This window comes from Condylura cristata, unplaced genomic scaffold, assembly GCF_000260355.1.
Source record: "Condylura cristata isolate star-nosed mole 26May11 unplaced genomic scaffold, ConCri1.0 scaffold00001, whole genome shotgun sequence".
Classification (NCBI taxonomy): domain Eukaryota; kingdom Metazoa; phylum Chordata; class Mammalia; order Eulipotyphla; family Talpidae; genus Condylura; species Condylura cristata.
The window spans coordinates 74,588,794-74,615,588 of record NW_004567102.1 but is presented as its reverse complement, the minus strand read 5'-3'; the positions used below and the strand labels follow the sequence as shown (position 1 = coordinate 74,615,588).

The following is a 26,795-nucleotide window of genomic DNA, read 5'->3' as shown; positions in this document are numbered from 1 at the left end:
TTGCAAATCTACCTTGCTTCATTATGGGGTACAGAGTGGAATGTTTCATAACCCCTACCTACCAATGTTGTATATGTCTACCATATCTGATGAAACAAGTTGCTTTTCCCTTTCCTTCCTTTACATTTTGTTCCTTCTGTAAAAATCAATATCTGATTGTCTGCTTCTCACATGAAAGGTTATTCTTTATAGCCTCCACAGGGGATTATTTCTTCCAGTTTTTCTCTCTAGGAATTTTGTATTTCCCTAATGACCATACTTCGAGAATTTTTTAAATTTATTTTTATTTATGCATACAAGAACTGGGATGATGCTGAGAGATTCAGATGGGGGGGGGGGATGGAAAGGCTTGCCAGAGACAGTGGGAAGCAGAATAGGCAAATCTACTAAAGTACACTGCTAAGGGGAGCAGCGGGAGAGAGAGGAGGAGTCTGCTGTGCTATGTGGGTCAGCTCCCTGGCCAGGGGTTGAACTCACGCTGCAGTGGCTGGTGATCACTTTTCAGCTGAGATTTTAGCCCCCCTGCCACCACTGAGGCCCCCATACATCTAGAACTTTAAGTTGAGCTACCATACTTTGAGGTTCATGTTGAAAGCACCCTGAAACTACTACCGAATAGACTGCTACCTCCATTACCATGCCTCAGGCATTATAGGGAAGCCCTCCTTCCTCCCTCAGGTGACAACCTGACATCACCACTAGGCAGTAATTGTGCCTGTTTTCCTTCAACAATCACCATTAGTTTTCCCACATACTGTATCTTGGAAAAAAATTTATTCACTGACAGCCATTTGAATTAAGAAGAATGATCGTGAAGATAGGACCTGGACTAAAGACAAAAGGCCTGACTGAAGCCCCTCCTTGCCACTAAGTCCTGATGGTGGAAATGAACAAATGAAAAATAACTTCTCTGAACTAAATTTCTTTAACCCTAAATAATAATAAACTACATGGTATCAGAGACATCAGTTATACTGTTTAACCTCATTGGTGTGACAAAAGTATTTTTAATCCTATCCGTAAATGACTGGAAGATTAAGTATCCAAGTTCTCAGTGTCTGCAGCTGAAGGTGATGAAGGTAAAAAAATGACTCCAGTTGGCATCACTCCAATATGCATTACTGGCCACACTACATGCTAAACTGAGTAAGAACCTTTGATATTTAAGGGCTAATATATTTTATGGCTCTAATGACATATGCAAACACTTAGGGAACAGTACAATAGTTTAGAAGGGATATAACCAAAAAACCAACATTGAATATGCCTGGTGATGAGCTAAACAAATAGGTCAACATAAAAATGCTCTTTTTATGGCCATTTGGACCTCCATTCTGTCCAAAGTCATTCCCCAGGGTGAAGGAGTGTCTCATCACTGAGACACTGATTAAACGACAAATCCAAACAAGGATATAAGTTAATGGTGTTTCAATCAAGTCTTGTATTATATAGTTTTCTACCCCCTGAAATTTGAAGCAAAATATAGGAACATATTTTTCCAGTGTCATCACCATTTGGATGATGAAGCCCTGTGATCATCTCTACTTTCTGGTTTTGAAACAACTCAAACAGCTCTGAGTCAGTAAGGTAAGTGCCAGGTTATTTTTACACTCAGCAGATTCCCTGGTGTAGGTAGACTGGGAGGATAACTAGACAGGGTACTACTACATGTTTAACAGCCCAGACAACTGACAGAATGTCTTCTCTGGAATGTTCCAGAACATTTAATTGTCCCATTTCTCCTGCCATGATCCTCCTTCAGCTCACATTATGGCTCTATACTTGTTTCTCTGAAGTGAGATGGAAAGGGCCTTAAATGTATGCTGACTAGTTTGCATAGCATAATTTATAGCAGAGAAAGATCTGATAAAATAAATAAGATAATAAAACAGATGTATATGAAATAAATAACATCTGTCTTTGTATCTATCTTTATCTCTCTTTCAAAAGCTATCATTTTTTGGCTTGGTAAATCATAATGTTTTATGTCCACACAATATCCAAGCTTCATGGCAAGATTCATAAGGAAAGGAAATCATTTGCTCGAGAAAATGTCTCAGAATGAGGTGGCTCATTATCTAAGCCAGCAGAAGGTCAACTCTGCTTACCCCAGACTTCCTCCACAAATGAGGCAAAAAAACATTCTACTTAAAAAAACATTCTAGCTTAGTGAAGAACAACAAAAGGTCATGAAGCCAATAATTTACATAATCTACCTTTATTAAAAATAAACTTTCTGGCCCTCCCTGGTGGCGCAGCGGGTTAAAAGCACAGCACTAAGAAGCTTAAGCCACTTCTTCATGAGTTCGATCCCCGCCTGCCCCGGAGGAAATCCACATGGTGCAACAGACCTCTCCTGACCCGTCCGCTGCTCCCCTCAGCAGTGTACTTCATCGATCTGCCTGTTCTGCACCCCACACTGTCCCTGGTGAATCCTCTTACCCTCCGCATCTCTGGCCTGTACCCTAGTTCTGTATGAATAAATAAATAAATCTTTAAAAAAAATAAACTTTCTATTACTATGTCATGTCTCCTAATACTTACACATGTTTAAATTTATCTGTGAACTGAATTGGTAAGACTATCACTAATATTCCAGAATTCTGCTTGCAAATATTGCCTTCCCGCTACAAAAGCTGCCTATATAAATCTTTTACAAAGATGAGAACTTATTATATGCCATAGACAAAACTGTTTTGAAGTAATTAATGACGAGTGAGCCTACCCAGATTTTATGTTAAATTCTATCAACTTTGAGAATTATGGATTATATTTTTGCTTATATATGCTTCCTGCTTTTTACTGAAATACTAACTATATGTAGTTTTAATCAGGAGCATTTTATTTTGAAGACCGAAAGGCCTGTAATGTCCTGCCAGAAAGTTCTTATTTACAAAAGCTATAATCCTGAATCAATATAATCCTGAATGGTAAAAATGCAGCTGTCTTTTCTAAGATAACACTATTTCTTCACATCTTATTAAAGATAGTCTCACTTACTAGCAAAAAAAAAGTTAACATGAAAATATGCCAAATTCCACAAGTTGTGAATTTAGTTGATTAGTTAGTGTGGAGGGGACAGGGAAACAGTGACACATATTTTCCTCTTTAGTCATATGTACACTAAAAAAAAAAAAAAAAAGTTTAAAAGAGTGCAGAGGGCAATGGTTTACATCAACTGTACCAATAGTTATGAATATTGTGGCTTTAAAATATTTTTTTAAATATACCCATCTAGATCTTTAGTCTGTGAATACCAGTGCATTTCAGGATTATTTTTCAACAAGGAAAATAAAACAAGGTCAAGCTAACGACACTTCTGAGAAGTTTTCTTTTAGCATCCTTTTCAGAGGGTCATGTCATTGTTGGAAGCCCACTGCATTTTCGTCATACAGGGTGATGATTATACCGGCAAACACAGAACAGAAGAATCTCTTTTCATTTCTGACCCTGCGAGATGAGATCACAGAAAGCCCCACACAAAGCCCATGGGCTGCAGGACATGTTTCAGTGGACCTAAAAAGACACAGCCTTTTTCACTGTGGCTTGTCTTTGAACTACACACTTTAAAGGAGCCATAAGATTGGGGTGAGTGGGGAGGGGCAGTCACAGAGGAGAAGAAAGAGAAGGGGGAGTTTATCTTTCCAGAACTAGAGGCACTGGCAAAGGTTAGACTTCAGTGAGGAAACACACAAATTCTGGACAGTTGAAAAACACTACTTTGATTGATTGGATTTTTCTTTCTAATTCTTTTCTAGCAATATTCTATAGAATATCCATGTCACTTGCAGCCATGTCTGATCCCAACTGCAAAGCAGATGGGGACTCCCTGGATCCCATATGTGACTGTCAGGCAAAGACAAGATTTGCTTCTGAACAAAACAATTGATTAAACCCAGTGATATAAATGATGCCTGAAGAAAATCTTTCTGAAAACAATTTTGAAATGGTTTATATGGGCAAGAATTCTATGCTTTAAAAGTATGTAAGGCAGATTTTCTGATGTATAATAGTTGATTTTTCAAGAGAGAAAGAGCATGTTTTTATACTGAACTGAAAAAGGAAAAAGTTGTAAATTCCTCCTCCTCAAAACCCTACATTAATGACCACTAGGAAAAAAGGCACATAAAAATATCTTCAACTTTAGCCCACTGAATGTATCTAATATGACAAGGTTATAGTAAATCAAATGTCTTCTTCTCAAGAATACTGCCTTTCTTTTCTTTAAGAGAAAGCTAAATTATCAAAACTAACACATCATTTGTTTCTTGATTCTAATTCAAAAAAATTGAAAAATTCAAGTCCAAAGTTTGTCTGGTGACCTGGTATATGACACTGAGGATTATGGAGGGAAGGGGGGAGCTCTTTTCTTAATTTGGTTTTCATGATTAATGGATGGTATTACCATATTTACTCCCACATCTTTCCGGCTTGCATAAGCCCCTTCTGGCTGATTTTTACCACCAAGGAAAAAAAACTTTCACCACTTAGTTCTTAACCTCTCCCCTACTCTTTCTGCTTTAAAAAAAAAAAAAACAGTGGCAATAAAATATTTCTTTCAGCAGATTTTCATTTTCCTTACCAGAGCCTTTAAAGATGAAAATAAAGGGTAAACAGCCTGCAGCTATTCTTCATGTCTCCCCACTTCCTCCCACAGCAGATGGATAGCAGATCTCTACTACCACAACCTTATGGGAGGTACTACAAATTTAAGGAGTAGGCGAGGGATGACTTGGCTACCTGAGCATTAAAACCATCTCTTAAATGACAATCTGCAGTGTCAGAACACCTCTCATTTGCCTTTGGGTGGATCACAAGAGCAATGGAGAAGTGACAGTAGCTTTTTCTACAAGTGAGAATGATTCATTAACAGGAGGAAGTGCCAGAAGGTGTAGATTTGGTTCACTTTGTCAGAATGTTCTTATAGTAAGGGTCTGTGAAAATCACATAGATTCACAAAGATATATACAAAAGGTTGCAACAGATAGTTGAACCCAGAAACTAGATATGTATGTAAATCTTTACTTCCTTTTTAAAATTAACAATATGAAAGGAGGGGGGGAAATCAAATGACATTTTTTTTGCATAAACATCCTCTTTATGCCTACTTTTAGTTATTAATGTTTATTAAGATCAAATCTTAAGTTGGAAAAGAAAATAAAAAGCTGTTCATGAGAACACATATTATGTGTTACTCCTGGAAAGGCTTCTAAATTGGTGGTTTCCCCAAAGTTCATTTTTAAGATCCTTGGTTGAAACAAAATATTGTTTTTTTAAATAATACTGGGTAGATATTTACTGTACAAATCACTGTGCCGAATAATGGTAACAATTACAGCTAACAATCCTTTGGTGTTTTCCAAGGTTCTGCTAAATTCACTGTATCCCTTATTTAACAGTCATAAAAAACCTTGGGGAGTGGCGGGGGGATGTTATCATGACCTCATTTCAGAGAAGTATATTTTCCCAAGAACACAAAACTGATACCATCTTCCTGGTGACACATAAAACTGAAACAGTGGAAGAAATGGTCTTAAGTACTATTATTGAGCAAAATTCAGCATAATAGACATTTCTTGACTTCCAGTGTTGAAGTAAAGTGAAACAGAAAAGACAAATCATGTGTGGGTATGTGATCATCACAGTATCTGCATGTTTGAAATATGTGGACCCTTTGGGATTTACCTCTACCATCCTGGAAAGGAGGAAGAGTCAGAACTATACTTTGCTTCTTACTCTGTATCAGTGAGACTGATTCACTACTTTAAAACTCAGTCTTCACATCAGCAACACTAGAAAAATCATTCCCTCAAAATATAGGACTTTTGTTTTCATCAGAGAAAATTAAATTTTATACCTATTCATGACTGTTAAATGATTAGAATGAGTCATTAGAAAAGTATACTTTAACTTAAAAATGTCCCAAATCGTTAAAGGAGACGATGGAAGCAATTCAACAGGAAACAGGATAAGGTGTTTATACAACTGACCTCTGAACCTTGGTGGCATAGTGGTTAAGTCTAAGCACTATCACTATGCTGACCTGTGTTCAATCCCCCATCAAAGAGCTAACCCACATATGGCCAGGGAGCTAATGTACATGACTCAGCAGACCTCTCCCATCTCGCCCTCTGTTCCCCTAGCAGTATATCTTAGCAGATCCACTCTGTCTCTGGTGAGTCCACTTACCCCTGCATTTCTGGCATACACCTCAGTTCTTCTGTGCACAAATAAATAAATATATCTTTAAAAAACTTAAAAACTCAAAATGGTTGGTTACATGATTCTCTTCAGGATTCTCTTCCATAGATTTTCTGACACAGGTGAGCGAGTTCTGGTATTACGCAATTATCCAGAAATGGTAAAATGTGTTTCCTACAAATATATCATAGCTTATTTTTAAATTTTGTTAAGTAATAGTATTCAGCCTCAGAAATTCAGATCTATATCTGTACTAATAGAATCTGTTCTTTACTGGCACTGATTTTCATGCTTTATGCAGAAACAACATTTCCTAATATAAAAGGTGAGTTTGAACTGTTACATTTGAATGAAGGGATTTTTCAGTTTATGCAGAAAGTTGTTGTGATGGCACTTTCAGTTCCTCCCAATCCTCAAAGAATTACTAAAAACTAAAACTTAATTCCTCTTTTCTCTTCTTGCCTACCATTATTTAGTTGAGAGTGTGATCTGGTTGTCTCACCCTTTATATTATGAAGCTTTAAACATTAAAACATCTTTAGAAAGTCATAATATCCCTGATTCTATCACAGCTGAAAACAACTTAATTAGTAAAGTGTAAATACCCAAAGTATTAAAGCAATATGGGATACTAGTCTTTCATAATTAGAACAAGATGAGAAACTATACTTTCATAGTACTCACAATTTGGTATTGAATCAGCAAGTCATGTACAAAGATTTTTCTGGATGTTCTCAGTTTCTAAATGATCTATGTCAATCTAAAACTGATTCTTAAAGTGCAAAGATTTTTAAATAAAATGCAAATGTGCATTTGGAATACAAAACCCGTAAGTTGCAGAAAGCTCTCAGCCAGCTGATCACTTGCCACCCCCCCCCGCCCCTCTGAACACACACACACACACACACACACACACACGCACTCTCTCTCTTAACCCTCACACATTTTGATTATATGGCCCTTTCCACAGATACTTCTGTAATCACTTTAGCCACGAGGTCTCTGTCTCCACCTAGTAATGGAGTTTTGATAACAGATGATCTCAGCCTCATAGAATGAGTTTGTCTCTGCACCATTAATTTAAAAGAACAGTGAACAAGGGTACATAAGAACAAAACAACTCTGTTCTAGACAAGAAGTTAGCATTCAGTGCGACACTCATCTTGAACCACATTCAAGACCAAAAAGAAAAAAAGAAAAAGCTAAGAGTCTAAAAAATTATGATAATATTGCCTATTATAAATAGTAAGTCCTAAGAAGATATGCCATTTTTTCTAAAGTCCTAATTCCACTTATATTTGCCTGGGAATTTTGAAAATTCACGGTTTTTGCAGCAATGTAGGGGAAAAGAACCACAACAACTGAGAATAACTTGTTATTTAAAAATAACTGTCTGGTTGGGAGAGAGTGCAGAGAAATAAAAATTATAGAGTTCTCAGTTTGTCCTAACGCATACGGCTTTAAATTAGCCTGTATGATTGCTCCAGGTGCAATATGTTTAAAATTGAGTTGAATTATTTTTAAAGACATATTTTGAAAAAGTAAAGCTGTGTTCCTCACTCTTACTTTGATATCTTCATATAAAGTCCAAGTCATCTATATACGTGCATATTTTACAAACATGGTATATCTAGCATTTACTCTTATTTTCTTTATTAAACTCTGCATTTCTATAATACACTTTTAGTTATTTGCTGTAACTCATAAAATTATTTTGCATTAATGGAATTGTAGATGTTCTTTTTTTTCTACCATAGATGGTAGTAAATGAGCATCTTCATGTTTGAAGTCTCTGCTTCTATTTAATTATACTCTGGTAAATCTCTTAATAATTAATCAAAAAGTATAAAATCTTCCTGGATAATTTCAGCATGGCCTATTTTTTAAAATTACATATTTATATTTAATTTCAATATGATAAATCCTCTAATTGTAAAAATGAATACTTTTTCAACATCTACAAATACTTATTTAAACAATAAGTCTATAAATTGATAAATGTTTAAAGCACTGATTTTATCAGGTATCTAAATTATTCACAAGATTTTAAAGTGACCTAAAAATAGGACATAGATAAAATGAATTTTGAAGTAGGTGGCCTTAAAATCTAAAGATACTATGCCCAAAATGTACAAATTCCTTATATTGCAAAAATTAAGTTTCCAGTGACTGGAATCTAGAATTACTTTTTCCATGAAAATAACACTCCAGGCCTTCCCTGGTGGTGCAGCGGGTTAAAGCACTGCACTAAGAAGCTTAAGCCACTTCCACATGAGTTCGATACCCGCCTGCCCCGGAGGAGATCCACATGGCGCAGCAGACCGCTCCTGACCCGCCCGCTGCTCCCCTCAGCAGTGTACTTCGTCGATCTGCCTGTTCTGCTCCCCACTCTGTCCCTGGTGAATCCTCTCACCCTCCGCATCTCTGGCCTGTACCCCAGTTCTGTATGAATAAGTAAATAAATCTTTAAAAAAGAAAATAACACTCCAAAGATCATTTAAAAATTCCATGTAAAAAAAAAAACTAATAGCAGCCAAGAACCTCAAATTCACTAATGGAGCCTCACTTCCAGCTTCTGCTGAGCTATATGGTAAAGCATTTGAAGGTATAAGGCACTAACATTGCTCTCCTACAAAAAGTGGAGGAGGATGGTTTACATTGATGGATGGACTCAGAGCATAAACCTACCACAAGGGTAACTCAGTCAAGCAAAGACAAGAAGACAAGAATAGGTCAGATTCATGTTTAGACGATTTGTTTTTTTTAAGTTCAGGGTCCCTATGTTAGCATCATCATCCTGAGAAGTCTTTCTTAGGACTAGAAATATTGTGGACACAACAGAGCCAAAATGCATAACTACAGAAACAGCTGGTAGGGTTTGCAGTCATTTGAATGGCTCCATTAAATCTATTCTAAGTTCAAATTAAAATACTAGGGACTCCTGGTTCCTCTCACAAATAAGTGACAAGCATTTGACTTAACCTTCCATCATAAGCAACAATAAAAGTCATAAACAAAAAGGCAAAGTATATACAGAAACTGTATTTGCACTTTGGAAAACAGAGCTCAGATCCTTGAGAAAAGAAATACATGAAATGAGTCCCCATATTTCTGTCTTGAGAACATTCTTTTGCCAGGCAACAAAACCAAATAAAGAGCAGCAGCAGCATTAAATATGAAAAGCCCCCCTACTCGATCATCACTAGCATTGGTTTTAAGGAACTGAAGCATCTTAGTAATATAAAATTTTAAGAAAATAAAACGTTGTCTTATTTAATGACTATAGACAATGATATTGCAATTAGTAGCACAGGTCCTGTATATCAAAACATCTTCTAAAAGAGCTTGATTTTATATTTATGAAATTCAAGTATGAGCTCAGACTTTAATATGAAAAAGTTAAGCTTTACCTATCTGGAATATTTATTTAAATTTGTTATTATACCAAATTCCCCCCTGTGAATTTACTGAGTTACACAAAGGGCTTGCACAAATAATCTACGTAGGAAAGATGTATTCTTGCTTTGTGGGACATTTTTGTATGATTTGGACATCACCTGGGGTCTTAATATTAATAGTTGATGAATGTGGGTCCCTTTGTTTTTCTTCAGTCAATGGTCACCTCCTCATTACACCCTTCATAGGTAAATAATGAACTTTAGCTAGTGATAGAGTCAGAGCAGGTGCTTCTGCAGAAATGAGACTATCTTGACTGATGCTTTCAACTCACTATTTACCCATGAAAACCTCTCAAGTCAGTTACCAAAGCTGAACAAATAATCTCCCAGAAGCCACTTCTGAGGTGCTGAGTCTACCCCAGCAGATTTTACAGGTAGTCATCAATCTGACTGCAGAGAAATCTCTTCAAATGATCAGTGAAGACACTATAGCAACTCATACTTGGTTCGTCATCCTTGCTGAAAGACACAGTTTTGACAGTACCTCCTCTAGGAAAAATGGCCTGAGATCTCTTCTGTTATAGCTGATCACACATTTGCAATAGTATCCTGGCCATCACAGTGCTTCCAATTTGCTCCATGTTTGTTAACTCATCAACACCAAATTACACATAAACACTAAATCTTCTTGGCTTTAAAAAATATGATTTAGCTCTACTTAGCCAGAACATTGCAAAGAGCAAGATCAGAGCAAGAGGAAGAGGGCTGATTTTTAAGAGATAAAATATTGTGATATTATGATGACACAGCCCTGAACCTTTCAATAGGTCTAGGAGTAGCACTAATAACTCTATGTCTATGTTCTCTGCAACTCCTTTAAGTACTATAATGCTATATGTTAAAGTTTTAACATACTTTAATAAATGGAGGAAAGGAAAGAATTGATAAAGAATAGGTAATTCCTGGATCTACTAGACTTAACACTTCTAAGGAAAATATAAATCCACAGAGGGACAGCTTGGAAAGCAATCTGATTCAATCACTAAACATTTGCTGAAAAATCTGAGGCAAACTTAGCATCTTAAATAGATGCCATCTTAAATATAAGAAAGGTTAAAAATTCAGAGAGAACTTTCCTACACTAAGAGGCAGCCTCTTCTAATAGGCATGTGTGAGAGAATCCAATGATGAAAAGCAATGACAGTCCTAGCCAACACCAGTGGAAGCATCTAGACATTTCTGCACTAAATTTATGTCCAGTTGGCAAAGCTTTGGATAAGTCCACAGAACTTAGTGTTTACAGAAATACAAATAGTACCTCAGAGTTATAACAGAAATTTTGTGATTAGGAGCTTCATATAGGTAACAAAGTTAGGGCTTCCCTGATGGCCTAAGGGATAAATCTCAGCACAACCACTGCTACAGCCTGTGTTGAATTCTTGGCAAGGGAGGTGACCCACATGGCACAGCAGACCTCTCCTGTCTCACCCACTGCTCCCCTCAGCAGTGTATTTCAGTAGATCCACCTGTTCTGCTCCCTACTCTGTCTGTGGTAAATCCTCTCATTTCCCCTACCCCTGCACCTCTGTCCTATACCCCAGTTCTACACAAAAATAAAATCTTTAAAAGAAAAAAAAGTAACAAGACCCTCCCTGGTGGCACAACAGGTTAGGACGCAGTACTGTAAGGTGGCTGCAGCCACTTCAGTTTAAGTTCGATCCCTGACCAGAGATTCTGCTCGCCACTTTGTCTCTAGTGAAGCCTCTCACCACCCCTACACCTCTGGCCTGTACCCCAGTTCTGTATACATAAATAAATAAATCTAAAACAGAAAGTAACAAATTTATAGGTTACCGCTCCAAAGAGAGATGAGATCAACAGCCCAAATTGAAAGTTAATATTAACCTCTGAGGAGCCAGAAGGAGACAATGGAATCCACAGTCTGACTGAAAATTCGGGAAGAGGTAAGGGTACACTGCACAGTGCCTAGTGTGTATATGTGCAGCTCATTCTCTCAAAAGTCCATCACCACAACAAATATCTCTAAGTCGAGCTTTTTCTCTCACTGAGCCATTACTGAGGCGAATGAGATCTCTGTGACCACGAAGTTCACGTCCTTTACCTAAAGCTATTTAAATACACACACACACACACACACACACACATATATATATATAATATGTATATAGCAATAATCCAGAAGCACTGCTACTCTTTATTCAGTGCAGCAGGATGCATAGTATGTAATGCCACATTTCCGCTCATCTATTGAAAGTAAAACATCAATAATGGCAAGAATCATCTTTATTCCCAAAGTATTCTCTTTTTTTTGGATTTGTATTTTAATACTCATTAAACTTTTGACCAGATAAAGAACTTTCTTAAAAGATCCTTCTGTTTGGGAAAATACAAAAGAATGAGCAGTAACTCACTTCTGTAGCTCTGCCCAGACCAATGACAGACTAGTGTAATTTTATAATTAAAAAGAAAGAAAATTGTGATTTTTTTAAGAGGGTTGCCACAACCCTCTAATGCAAACACTCTCCCTTATCTAGACTACCTGGATAAGGAGCCTGGAGGCTCTATCATTTTGAGGCATCTTTTTCACTGAAAAAAATAGTGGATTTATTGCAGAAAATTTTGTGATTTTTTTTAAGCATGTCATTTCTAAACCACAAGTTTTAGACAACGTGTGCTTGGGAATGAATATAAACCAAGACATGTTCACATGGAAGACATCCTACTTTAAACCATTTTCCTGGGAAAGTAGTTCATCTAAATAGATTCCTTGGCTCTAAATATTTACAGGAGTTTTGAAAAAAATGTCTAGATATTTAGTCTAAACATAGAAATACAGTAGATAGCATAGTCCCCCTTGGATGACTTTATTCATTTCTAAGGGTGTCTTTTCTAGAAAATAGTTAAAAAGTTAATTTGAACTAGAAAGAACCACCACCCATGTGCTGGCAGTTAGCCTTGTTTTCTTTTCAGGTGTTTAATCATCTTAGTTCAGTGGAAGGGAAAGGATGTTTATTAAGATTGTGACTTAGTGCTCGTTGTGGGATTAATATATTTTCTCATCTCACCTCCTAACTTTCCTCCCCTGCTGCCACACCCCATAAAATATTATTTACTTATTAAATATGGAATAAGCTTCCCCACACACACACTTTCTGGTTCTTTTCCAACTTGTTCTTTTCCACATTCTTTACTTACTAAATACTGTAATATTGCAATCATAGTAAGAATGGTACCAAAAGCACATATTCTGCTTGCTGAAAAACTAAGAAGTTTTAGGTGAAAAGTGGCAGAAATTTTTCTACCTGCCAAAATCTGAGTTCCCCAGTTAATCTGGTCCAAGTATGTTCCCTGCAGTCTCTCGTTTAATATAAAACTTACTTGACAAAACTGAAAGGGATGCATGTGGAAACTTTAGTGCTTAAACAATTAAACCTGCATGTACATCAAAAACCTGACAATATAACATGCATACAGCCACAAGCATCTGTTAAATTGCAGCTGAAGAGGTCTTTGAAGTTTTTAGTACAAGTTCTTCAATATGAAGATCCCTTTTTCATGTGCTGATTGCCAGTAGTGAGGAATCTGAAGGACAACTGGGTTTACTTTTTGGCAATGGATTAGTAGGAGAGTCAGCTGGTATTAGAACTTCAGCTCAGACATCCTATCTCTGATATTTGAGATATTTACAAGTCTATTACCACTTACAGAAGACTGTTGCTCAAATATCTAAAGATCCCTATCTTAGCCAAATGGGTTTTCTGTCCCAAAGCAAATGTGTTTACTCTCTATTTTTTATTCATCAGAATTTTTACTTTTTAAAAAAATATATTATACAAAAACAATAATGCAGTGACCAAGGCAGAGGCTGTAAATCCACACCTTCAGCCACATTCACACCCGCTCATCTAACACAGTGTAGACTGAGACATCATGGAATATTCTTCAGAGAGCCCAAGACTCCTAACCATGCTGACCCACCTGGTTCTGACACTATTTACAAGTTCTCTTGAAAGGATGTCAACCACGCCTGAGGACAACTGTGACCTGAGCAATGACGACAGGTCTGTGTTCTGATTTCCCCCCTTCTTACAGCCATCGAAAGGGGGTCCATTTCACCAGTGGCCTCATCACATATTTTTAGTCACTTGCCACTGTACTGACAAGGATATGTAACCCCTTCCCTGTCTATGTACTGACTTTATGATCCATGTAAGATTTCATTTCTACTCAGATCAAATCCAGATCATCTCACAGGTTCAAAGATGAAACTGAGAAACTGGGAAGATATGACAAGTAATGTTTGTATACAACTTTCTAGGATCTGTTTATTCTACTACATTGGGTTTTCTAATCAGAAATGTAGAATGAGAAAACAAATCTTCAACTGAATTTCAGACACTAATCTGGAACACTTAGGCCCTATCTAGGAAAACAGGGCCTAGCTATTCAGGCCCTATTCAAGAATAGTTTGCACAATTAGCGTTTATTTTTAGCTTTTGGATATATTTACTTAGTAATTTTAAGGCACATGAATATTAAATTGGCCTTTAAAGATTAGTAGATGTTTTATATACCAGAGACATTTTACAGGGGTGGAGTGAGGAATGAGATAAAAAATGGGGGGGGATGCGGGGGGAGTGCACTGGACTATGGTGATGGCACATGGGTGATATGGTGATGGGAAACCCACAGGGATTACAACTGAGATGGAAAAAAGCAAAAAAAAAAAATGATGTAAAAATAAACTATTATTTTAAAAAAAGCAGATTTTTAAAAAGTTTACTTCTCAATTCACAGGAAATGTGATGAAATATAAAATGATGCTTAAGTTAGATATATAAGTCTAACATTTAATTATAGATTGTAGTTTAGTGGATACTACTGAATTAGGCCTCCTTGGTGATGCAGGAGTTTTAAGTCCCAGCACCATTAAGTCTCAGCACCATTAAGTTATTGCCAACAATTGTGGCCTGAGTTCAATCCTGAGTTCAAAGCCAGGGAGCTAACCCACATGGCACAGCAGGCCTCTCCTCTTTCACCTGTTGCTTCCCTCAGCAATGTATCTTAGTAGATCTTCCTGTTCTGCTTCCCACTCTGTCTCTGGTGAATCCATTCTTATATACATAAATAAATAAATTTTTACAAAAATAGTGAATCATGAGAAAATCTAACACACAGATATAAAAGCAACAAATTCTTTTTGTCCAATCATCTGCCTTCTAGAACTGCACTGTGCTCTGGCTAAAAAGTACAGAATTCAGGCCAGAGTGTACTTTCAGAAACATTTCCCCTTTTAGTTGTTGATGTAGCATAGATATCAGAGCAACACTGAGCTTTGCAATAATCTGCTGATATCACTGATCTTCAGAAGAGAAGGGAGGCTCCTCCCTCAGTGCTCATGACTAAGGCTGTCTGTGTGGAAACAGGCTCCCGGTTGCTTAGAAATTTGTTGGCTCTTGCCTGCCTGTTTCCCACTCTACTCAAAGCTGAACCCTCCTGTTGGCTTGAGATAGCATCATTCATCTTCAGAGTTTCATGGAGTGTCAAACTACAGAAGGAAGAGTTATTATTTGAAATACCCATTAGAGATTCTCATCAAGTGAAGAAAGAGCTGGAATAACGGCTAAATGACTAACAGAAAATTAAAATATTCCTACACCTCAACAGTTTCTGTGGCCATTTTTTTCATCTGACTCTAAGAAACAAAAGAAGTTTATCAAGTTTTCCAAATTACTAACTAATGTATGCACATGAAAACAAAGCAAATTAACTCACAGTTTCAGCAAGTCCTATTGTCTTCTTCCTTTTCACTGTCACCTAGGACCCACGATGACCCATTCCCAAGCAAGGGACACAGCATTGCATTTTCCTAAATCCAGTTTCTGTGGTCTTACACAAACATACACAAGTACAGTTCAGTGTTGTGAGACAACTTATTACAAATGTGGGGTAATCTGCCCCTTGCTTTTTCATTAAAAATTATTTATCAAGGAATCTCTGCAAGTCAATATGCATACCTTCACAGCATTGATTTAAATAGCAACACATTTAAATTAGTGGTTTTAGCAACTGTGTACTGTTACTACATTATATTGCCATATATTTCTGTTTTTTTTTTTTTAATTTCTGTAAGGTAGATGCCTTCAAGTAGTAGTGATATGTCAAAGAGACATATTAATTTTTAATTTTTAAAAATGGTGTCCAAGTATTATCCCCAGTAGTGTTCAATTATCCCAAAAGACAGAGCCAAAAATGTCAGTGTGTACCCTTTTCTCAATAACGTCCATAACACTGGCCGTTATTGACCTTTCTAAATACTATCAAGTTAGGGAGTAAAAACAAAAAAGTTTTGCTATTTTAACTTGCATTTTTTTAGGAATAGTTTAACTATTCAGTGGTTATTTTTTGTAGTTCTTATTAAAGATTGTATTTATCACTTGTCAAGAAATATTAATTTTTAAATTTTAAGAGAACAAACCTTGTATATACTATTTGCTTTGTATATGTCCCACAAAACTATGTTAACTTACCTACTAGATATCTTAACATTGCCAATTCAATTACATGAGTTAAGCTACAGATATTATCCAAATTAAACTACAGAATTCTAATTTTTACTCATCTAGAATGTATCAATTTTTAGAAATCAAAATGTGTTTTGCCAACAACCCCAGTAAAGCAACCATAGGCACATTAACAAAACATCAAAAACTAACAGCAACCAAAATCACACAGATTATTACCAAATGATAGGGACAGTGGCTCCTTTGAATTGAGGGATAAGGAGGCTTATCTGAGGTGGTAATAACTAAGACCTGAATATCAAAAAGAAACCAGAATGTGCAGTTTGGGAGACGAGAGCTCTAGGAAGGTATGGTCAAACATCAGAAAAGTCAAGAAAATAGTGAGGGTTGGAGAAAATATAACAATAATAGGGTGAATTATAATAGTGAGGTGACCCACATGAAGTGGCAGACCACTCCAAACCCACCCACTGCTCCTCTCAGCAGTATATTTTAGTAGATCTGCTTATTTTGCTCCCCACTCTCTCTGGTGAAATCTCTCACCCCCAGCACCTCTGGCCTGTACCCCAGTTATTGTATGTATAAACAAATACATCTTTTAAAAAATAAAATAAATAAACAATCCGAAAATGATTTCAGTATCAAGAAAGGGATCAGAGCCTATAATAATGACCTGGCATCAAGATGATTTTTAAACCACTGAACCCATTACTGTCACCTAAAGGTCACCCAAAGAAGGGAAATAAGGTCAAAGAGTGCATGCATATAGATAGGACATCACAGTTAAGCACTAAGTGCTCTTCAAAAATATAGCAGTAGTACACTGATTTAAAAGACAGGGCTTTTTAAAAATAAGTATAGCTAAGGAACTCTATAATGAATTATCTTCTATTTTCAATTTTATTTTAATATACCAATAATAACCCCGAAAGTATGTCTGTGAGTTCAGAAATTTATATGTGAAGTAATGGTGTCTTAAGTGAGATAAGGTTACAAGATATATACTGAAACAACTCGTTTTGGCTTCACATATAAACACAGAAACGATCTATTCCAAAGTTGTATATGATGCACATAAAGTACTGGAAAATAAGACATTTTTAAAAAACATCTTTTATGTAAGACAGTAACTTAACAATTAGTATAATTTCGGTTCCCAAGACTGTGAAGACAAGTGCCTACTTCAATGTGCACCCACTGGTGCTTCTGTGGCCTCACAGAAGCCCGGCCTGCAAACTCCTTTTAACTAGTAGAAAAACTAATTAAGTACTTCTTTTCCTTTCATTTCTTCAAATGATTAAAATAGTGAATGTGCATATATAAATTAAAATGATAGGTTCTAAAATTAAAATTCCCAACTTAAGATTTAAAGAGGTCTTGAAAATTTACAAATGCATGACCTAACAAAAATGAAATGAAAGTAAATAGACCTCAACTAATTTCCATCTCATAATTTATCACATAACATGTCAATTTTGCAAGTTTACAAAAAGTTCAGCATTGTACATCACAAATTACATGCATATGTACTTCTGAATTCTTTAGCAGTTTGTTTCTTCTTTCTGGCATGAAGAGAGGCTTTATAGTGAAATTGAAACAAATACAAAAATACTCAAAGGGCAGTTTGATCTGATGTCATCAATTAAGTGCAAAGGATTTTCCAAATAAGTATATGAAACTCTTAAAATAGTTGATGGCTTTAAAAAATCTTATATTAAATAGAAGTTTAGTTTCTTAGTTCAGGAATTACATTCAGAAAGACAATTTTGGCAGGTAATCCATTTCTATAATTTGTTAAATATATTATTTATAATAATCTATAGATATGCTATAAATATGAACTACATAACATGTTGCTTAAATGCCAAGTAACTAATATATAACACTCCATGAGTAATGATTTTAATTTATAGGATAACACAATAGATTAAATAGATACAGCAAAGGCGTAAAGCAAAATGAACATAACAGAAATGCTCCGTTAACAAAATCAGATGAGTTTACTTTTAAATGCCATTCATATTCCTCAAGTTCTGACTGATTTATTCACATAATTAGTTGTTCATAGAAAACCTTGCTTTCAAAATTTAGCTAAAAGGATCTTGTTTCAAAGTACAGAAAACAACTATAATTATAAAAATCAGACATTTTAATTGCAAAATTATTTCACTTCACATAAGCTTTTTTCATATTATTTTAAGGCAACTAAATAGACTTCAGAGTCTAAATCTTAATTTCAAAGTCCTCATATTGCCTCATATTGCAATACAGCAATAAAACCAGCATAAATAAAAACTTATACTTTCTATATATATCTATATGAAAACTTAAAAAGAAAATTAATTATTGCATGCTTATTTAATATTAGAAGGAACAGCCTCCTTTCAATGTCAGAAATGTAGCTATCTCATCTTTCAATATGGGCTAGGTAAATAAATAATACCAAAAGAAATGCAGCCAAGAATAAAGAAATAACTAATTAGAAAATAAAACAATGATCAAAGTGGTAGTATTCACAAAGAATTCAGAGAAGAATAAGACACTATGAACAGAATAAGCCTGCAAATACAGAAACAGAAACAAAATGACAAGAAACTAAGGTAACTTAAGGAAGTGGTACCCTTGAAGTAAAGGCAAGGTCATGGTGATTGAGTTGGGAATTTGAAAGAGAAAGTCTTACTTACCCGAGTGAGGCTCATACACAAGATGTAAAGCAAATAACAACAAAAGAGAACTCGGCTTCCATTTCCAGTGACAGCTCCACATTCCACCTGAGTGAAACATCCTACAATGGGAGAAACACACAATCAGGACCCTCAGCACTCTGCAGAACATTATGGCCGTAAGAGTGGAATTGCCGGTTTTCGGCAAGGACTATAAAATGGAAACCGTTTCCAACCTTGTTTCCAAATAAAGAAAGGAATTTGAAGATGATAAACACCTTTAACTTAATTTGGTGGAAATAAACTTGTGCATTTTATTTCCACTTGGTGGTATCTTTGTTTTTAAAGAAAATGTAAGAGATGACCTCTGCATGAATGTGGTCTGACAGATAATTTGAGGGGGAAAAAAAGCATTGATTGGAAATAAAGCAAACTTAGTTCAGCCTTCATCAACACCAACCACACACCCATCTGGGTGGTAAGATATTTATGTAAATCTCTTATCTTCCAGAAACTTGGACTTCACAGTTTTCACATTGTAACTTAAGGAAATACTTAAAATTAAGATATGCTTGCTTCTTTCTCCTAAAATGAAGCTTTGGAACACTGACATCCAAAAGGATTAACATATATAACAATAGCTATTGATTTTTAAGTTTAACTTATTTATGCATATAGAACTGAGGTATACAGGCCAGAGGTGCAGGTGCAATGAGAGGATGTACCATAGTCAGAGTAGGGAGCAGAACAGGCAGATTCACAAAGTGCACTGTTGAGGGGAGCAGCTGGTGAGACGGGAGAGGTCTGCTGCGCCATGTGGATGAACTACACAGAGGCTGCAGCGGCCAGCTTCACAGTGCTGCACTTAGCTTGCTGCACCACCAGCGAGGGCCCCTACTGATGTTTTTAAAATGGCTACTAACACATCGTATTATAGAAATGAGTAATGAATTAAGGATTGATGTTTTGAAGACTCTCAAATAACTCTGTATAAACACTCATCTTTAACCTCAAAATTACAATTACTGATGAATTAGACAGGAACAAGCATATGATATTGGCTTAAAATGGTGGAACTTCACCTTTCATGGACTCAACCCCTTCTTCTAAAGAAGCAAGAGGGCAGCAAGTACAAAAGCCATTCATCAAAAGAGATCATGAATGAATGGGTAAGTGGAAGACCTGTAAAGAAGGAAAAGAGTTAAGAGGCAGAAAAACATATCCAGATCTTAAAATCCCCAAAGGGAGTTACTGAAACTATAAGAGGTATGTAAGATTCATTTATTTTTAAAAAGAGGGGCAACTTAACAAGACATGCTAGTGTCACTGTAACACCTTCTTTACCTGGAGATTGCTTACTAGAGTAAAATGTATAATGCTAAGCTGAAAACCAAGAAAATGGGAAGAGAAATATTTGAATAAACAAAGATAGACATCAAATGCTTACTACACTTGCCTTGGGCCTGTATTTTCAAGGCCTTTTACTATTAGAGACCGTGCAAGTAGCAGAGAGAACAAGTTGTAGAGTCAGACCAGGGCTTGCTATGATGAACAATGCAGCCCTTGAGAAATGTACTTGATCACCCTGGGTCTCCCATTTTTCACCTTTAAAAGAGGAACAGTAATAGATCCCAGTTCCTAATTGCTGGATGATTAAATCATCATGTCTTTTAAGAGCAAAACTAACACTCAGCAAGCTCTAAACAAACACTAACTATTATTACAGTTACAATCCTCCTGAGTAATCTAACTGTGGTTGTTCTCCCCAGGGAAATCAAAATAAAAGACTTAAATTCAAGAATGAATAATAGGATTTATATCATAAGCTACCAATCAATTGACCTTAGTCCTTTCTGTCATTATCTGGGAATAGAAATGGATTATTCACATATGCCATAAATACAGAAACTGTGAAATGTCCCATATTCACAGTACATATCTATAGTTATCAAAGTAGAAGTTCTATTATCATCAAACTACTAATGGAAATTCTACTTCAGAAAGTTTAAGATCTGCGGAGTATTTCTGACATATAGAAGGTATGTTTTCAAATATATCCGTCCCAAATATTTTAAATAAAACCATTGTCACTGCTTGAGACACAATATAGTATAGTAAATACAATAATAACACCAACAATAATAATAGTAATCATGAATGTCAATTCTGCAGTGATACAGAGCAATAATCCATTGCCTCCACCCTGTGGTTTTGAGTCAAATGCTTAAACTCTGAGTCAATTTCCTCTTCTGTCAATAGGATATTATCTATCCAAAGAACCTGAGATAATACTGCATAGCACTTGGTAAGGTTTTTTACAAAGGAGATGATAAACTCCTGTCACAAGTAAAGTTCATTCACTTGGAAGAATGGGTCCATTTCCCATTCATTGATGCTCAGTGAATGATTTTTCTCATTCATACAGGAGATGAATGAGTTTGCTCCAAAAACAAAAATGCAATTACATCGTCAAAGAAGTTGATAGCTGAGAAAATCAAAGAAGTCATTTCATAAAGAAACTGAGGTCCAGAGATGGGGGGTGTGGAGGAACAATCACAGGGGTTGCCCACTTTACAGATATAAACAGAAAAGGGGATCAGCCCAAGAGGACTGCCAACTTAATCTTTGTGTAATGGCAATTCTCCATCAATATGTGAATTAGGGTTCTCCTGAAGTTCATGCATGCTCTAAACAATCCTCAGGAGCCATATTCATTAGTTCGGTAACACTTAATACTGTTTATTTTATGTGCTCATACAACTTTGTTTTGCTATAAGAGGTTCTGACATTTAGGAATTCCATATCCAATCTGAAGTTGTTTTATAAAAGCTGTTTTACAAAATCAGACAAGAGTTGTGAAGGATGATCAAAGGTTTGATGCGGTCCAGTTCTCAGAACTCCATCACTTCACACAGAGAAAGAACCCAGGACAGGGCGAGCACTAGTAACCAAACATAAACCATAGGACATGCCAACTTTCATCCACTTTACTGTTTACTAAAGAACAGAAACAAATAAATTAAGAATAGAACAGAGGAAGGAAAGCACTGTGTCTCTTCTCAGGGGATCACTTAGCTAAGACACATCCCTGAGATTTAAACAACTTTCTCACAAGAATGGAAAATTCTGAACAGGGTTACTAAGGTTCTAAATAGGAACTACAAAAAAAACCAGTACAATCTTGTGTCACTTAGGTTGTGGCCTCAAAGTTATACTGAAGAGATCAAGAATATTTTTAAGTATGAAAGTCTACTTATAATTAATAATACTTCTATAACCTAAAAATAATATAAAACTTATGTAATAAAACCTATCATTTAACAGGCGAAAGAACTACAATGTTAAACACACACAAGCCCACATAATCAGTAGGGGCAGAGCCGAGAGACACTCTGTCGCCTGATTCCTCTGACTTAGGGGGGAATTAAGCTCCCTCTATTACTAACTCAACCTCCTTTTCTATCTGTACAATTACATAATGCAATCTGTTGGAGTACTGTTTTAGGAAGTGTTAGGACTTAACCCTTGCTTAGGTATTATTTAAAAAGTAGGTATGACTCCTTATAGATGTGCTTTGATATAAATACACCACTAATCTTAAAAACCTACCATCTTGGGCCCTCCTTGGAGGCACCACAGGTTAAAGCATGGCATTATGAAGCTCCCATAGCCACGAGTTCGACCCCTTGCCAGGGAGCTGGCCCACATGGCACGGCAGACCTCTCCTGACCTGTCTGCTGCTCCCCTCAGGAGTGTACTTTGTCAATCTGCCTGTTCTGCTCCCCACTCTTCTGGTGAATCCTCTCACCCACTGCATCCCTGGCCTGTACCCCAGTTCTGTAAGCATAAATAAATAAAAAAATCTTTAAAAAAAAAACTACCATCTTCAATCTCTATGGCCCTGTTAGTCCTCTTTAAAGTCACAATTTTAAGAGAAATAATAGTGAAGAAATTTGAAGCAAGGGAAATATTGATATAATTGTATTCATACCAGCAAGAGTTTGAAAAAATTCATTCCCCATATCCCAACTGCATTTCTATGGCAAATCTTTCACAGTGGTCTGAGTATTGGCACAGGGAATATATTAATTCTCCCAGAGTGAAAAGAATGATAATTTGGTTTATTCATGTCTGCTTATAGTTGTACTTCTCTGGTTAAAGATTAAAGAGCTATTAGAGTACACTACGTTCTTTTAAGTTGGGTTTACCTATACTTCAAAAAGTTTATTCTTCAAATCTGAACAAATCTTGACCATATTTGAGCAGTAATATGCCTAACTGGTTCATACCACAGATGAAATTGAAAGGTAACCTTGAAGCGCGTGCATACGTGCACACACATGCACACACACACACCATATAAAACTGGGAAAATCTCAAAAAGGGAGTGATATTGTATCAATATCTCTACTTATGACACTATACTATAATTTTGCAAAATGTTACCACTGGGAGAAAAATGGATAAAAATAAGGGGATGTCTGTTTTGAAAGATCTAATAATCTCTTACAACTGCATGTGAATCTATAACTATCTCAAAAAAAAAATGTCAGCTTAAAAGGTAAAAAACTAAAGCCCTGTTGTATGGAATTACACTCAGATGCCTCAGAAAAAGTGTGTGTGTGTGTGTGTGTGTGTGTGTGTGTGCGCGCGCACGTATGTATGTAGGAAAAAGGGTGAAGGGAATACAAAGGAAAATAAAACAAATGATGTAAATTCTCACAATAAGGGATACTACATAGAGTATACAGGTGTTCTTTGTATTCTTCTTGCAATGTTCTATGGCTTTAAAGTTATTTCTAAACAAAGTTCAATATACACAGACACATTTACACCAGTACATATATAAGTGCATCAATGTTTATCCTGTGATACAGATCACAGTTGAGTATTTCTGCTTTAATCTTGGCCAACTGGATGGAAGTAACGTCTCACTTGGAGTCCCTTTATTTGGATTGGCCTCTTCAAGTCATTTGTATAGTTTTCTGCAAAATATAAATATTTTTCTTACTGACTCATGATTTTTTCACCAATTCTACACTAACTTTATTAAGTCTTTGTCATATTTACTTGAAGTTTTTAAAAGAGTCATCTTGGAGTTTTCCTTAAGATATTCCAAATTATTTTATGCTGAGTAGTTTCTATAAAGGACAGTAAGATGATATTTAGGTAGACACACTCAAATTTTACTTGCATTTTCAGTTAGGATTGAAACATCCTTTAATGTCATTGCATGCATTACTCTGTATCTTCATGTTATCCAATGCATTAATGTAAAACTGTCATCCAATTAGAAATGAAATGGAAAGTTCTTTTTTTTTTTTTTTGCCCAAGGATGCCACACACATTGAGTAAAGTCTTTTTCTATTTAGTCTAAGGTCTAATCTCTAGAAACTTTTAATCAACTTTTACAGAAATGTAAACTCTGTAAGAGATGGCAGTTAGAAAAATTGTAAGGTTTAAAGAAGTGGTTATCAGTTTATTTTTAATATATAAACTGATTCTCTCTCAAATCATTATTTCCAGAAATCAGAGTAACAAGTCCAGTTAGGCAGTAAAACTACAAGCTTCTAATATTTCCCATAAGACAAGAGACAATAGCCTCATTCACCATTCACACTGGAAAAGCACAATGTCATGTAATTTATATAAGCCATAAATGGAACAGTAGATTCTTGCAGCTTGAAACCCATTAATGCAAGTCTTGCTAAATCTACTAAATTTCTAAGGGTATGAAAAATATGCAGTCATTACAACTCAAAAAATATACTTATAAAATCTGTAATTTCAGAATTTGAGTGTAACACTACGTAAAAATTCTTTCTCCACAAGAAGTAGCAAGAAAATACACTTAAAAAGTTTGTGTAGTTGAGTCTTTGAAAATTGAAATTTAAAAGATAGTAGGGTTTATGCTCACCACTTTGACATTTTTCAACAACATAGTAATATCTTGTGGGATATTTACATTGTAAATAAGAATATTTACAATGTAAATAGGAGTATTTACATTGGAGTGGTTGGTATTATTTCCATATATTCGAACATACTGGTAAGAATCAAATCATCTTAAGCCATCCCACATTTTAAGCAACAAAATGGAAAAAAATCATAATTTGGCAAGAGATGGAAAACTTTCAATAAAAATTAGTTCGATAAATGCCAATCAATAACACTAAACTATGTTTTACTTAATTAAATATTTAAGTTTTTACTCTACACATAATTTTTAATTATATGAATTTCAAACAGACTAATAATTTCATAATTGCAACAGGTTTATATAACTGTTGGTCAGTCTCACCTTTTATTTTAAAAATTGGTATTCATAGATCTTTTTTAATGTGTGATGTGCATTTTCCCCATAAGATCTAAATAACCTAGAAAGCTCAAAAGAAGCTAAGACAAAAACTTGTTTAAAATCCTGCTAGACTTTTAGGAAAAACTGAAGTTTAAAGCAAATTCACACTCATTCAAATGTGCTGCTTGCATATGAGAATAATGTCTTAGATGAGAATTTTGGCTGCATCCCAGAATAAATTCTTTCAAGTTATACCTTGCTGATTCCACTGGCAGAAAAGAAACTTTAAAACTCACAGGTATGGAATTACTTCACGTGCAGGTTAATAAAAATAAAAATAAGTGGCTCCTTTCTAATTGCACGGCCCGCTACCAGGAACAGAGTCGCAAGTGTTAGACAAGAGGGCACTGCTCCTTTTCCTGTTTTGGAAGAGGTGCTGAAAAACCATACCGGGAAGGGAAAGGCAGAGAGTCAGAGGTCTTGCCGAGTGTCTGCCCAAGATTAAATAAAACACCAGAAAGAAAATTACATATTACAAGAAAAAGGAACTTCTGAACTGGCCACAAAAATAAGCTTGGCCCTTTGGGCACAGCCTTTCTTTTTCCATTCTGGAAGGCCAGGGGGTGTGCTGTGGCCCTTTGGCGGGGTCACTCTGAGGCACCTCACCACTTCGATGACAATCCCATAGAAGCAAAGCTACTAGGTTGCCCTAACCCTTTCAACGCCTAAGCCCCCAGTCTGGCTTTACACCGGTCCCCTCACAGATCCTACACTTAGAATGACATAGCCCTTAACTACTTTTAACCATTCAAAATAACCCAAAGATCCAAGAATAACTTCTACAACCCAGGGTGACAATGTGAAAGTCAACATTTTCTCAGCATACCAGTACCTTCCAAGCCCCAGGTGCTGATCCAGGAGAGCGCTTTCTTGGCAGGGTCGGGGCCCTGAATGGAGGAGCCGCGCCTTTTACTCCTTGTTTAATTTGAATCGAAAACACGTTTTCCCCATTCTTGAAGCCCTGCCCTTTTTTTTTTTTTTTTTTTTATTTAAAAAAAAAATTTCTTCTCCCTTTTAGGCCCCCCCTTTTTTTTTTTTTTTTTTTTACGCTTCACGCCGCCCTAAAGTGAGGTTTACCTCTCCCTGGAAAAAAAAAAAAAAAAAAAAGGAAGCCACACACTCAAGTCACAGCTCCATCTAGCAATGCCAGCTCTCTTCAGTGCCTTGAGGGGCAAACTGAAGACAAACCGGTTTATTCTGCCAATGCAGATCAGTCTTTACAAAATCACTGAATTGCTGGGGGGCGGCGGGGGAGGGAGGGGCGGCAAACAGAGGTAGGTGCGACAGTCTTCGGCCTGAACAGTGACACTTACATGTTGGCATTAGTGCGCCGAGCTTCTCAGGGGCCGCACCTTCACGCTCCAGATCCTTCTGCCGCGCTGCTGCCCGGAGTTCCCCAAAGAAACCCGCCCCCGCGCGCGGCCGAGCGCGGTGGCCGGACTCTCCTTCACCCTCTTTCTGGAGAGTTCGCAGGCTTCGGCAGCCGCAAGTCCCGGCCGCGCTGCGGGCGCGCAAGGTGGAAGGGCCGCGCGGCCGAGCGCGAGTGCGGGTCGCCGCGGCGAGGGCGCGGGCCCGGCGCCAGGTTCCTCTTTCTAGACCAATCGGGGCACGTTGGGGCCAGAAGGTCGCC

At 36.5% G+C, this 26,795-nt stretch overlaps 1 protein-coding gene across 4 annotated transcripts in view; it reads right to left on the bottom strand.

Annotated features, from left to right (window-relative positions):
• Nucleotides 1-26,671, bottom strand: part of ADGRG6 (adhesion G protein-coupled receptor G6) — a 128,987-nt gene extending 102,316 nt beyond the window's left edge. For 2 of the 4 annotated variants that reach the window (XM_004673903.2, XM_012723111.1), the window contains exons 1-2: nucleotides 26,479-26,671; nucleotides 18,829-18,929 (exon numbers count right to left, since the gene is read on the bottom strand). In XM_004673903.2, the coding sequence (XP_004673960.2) occupies nucleotides 18,829-18,929; nucleotides 26,479-26,480 (103 nt within the window). In that variant the 5' untranslated portion in view covers nucleotides 26,481-26,671. Of the gene's footprint in view, nucleotides 1-18,828; nucleotides 18,930-19,889; nucleotides 19,949-25,997; nucleotides 26,115-26,478 lie in introns of those variants that run through there. The other 2 variants (XM_012723107.1, XM_012723109.1) reach the window with 2 other exon arrangements.
• Nucleotides 26,672-26,795: the final 124 nt, after the last annotated feature.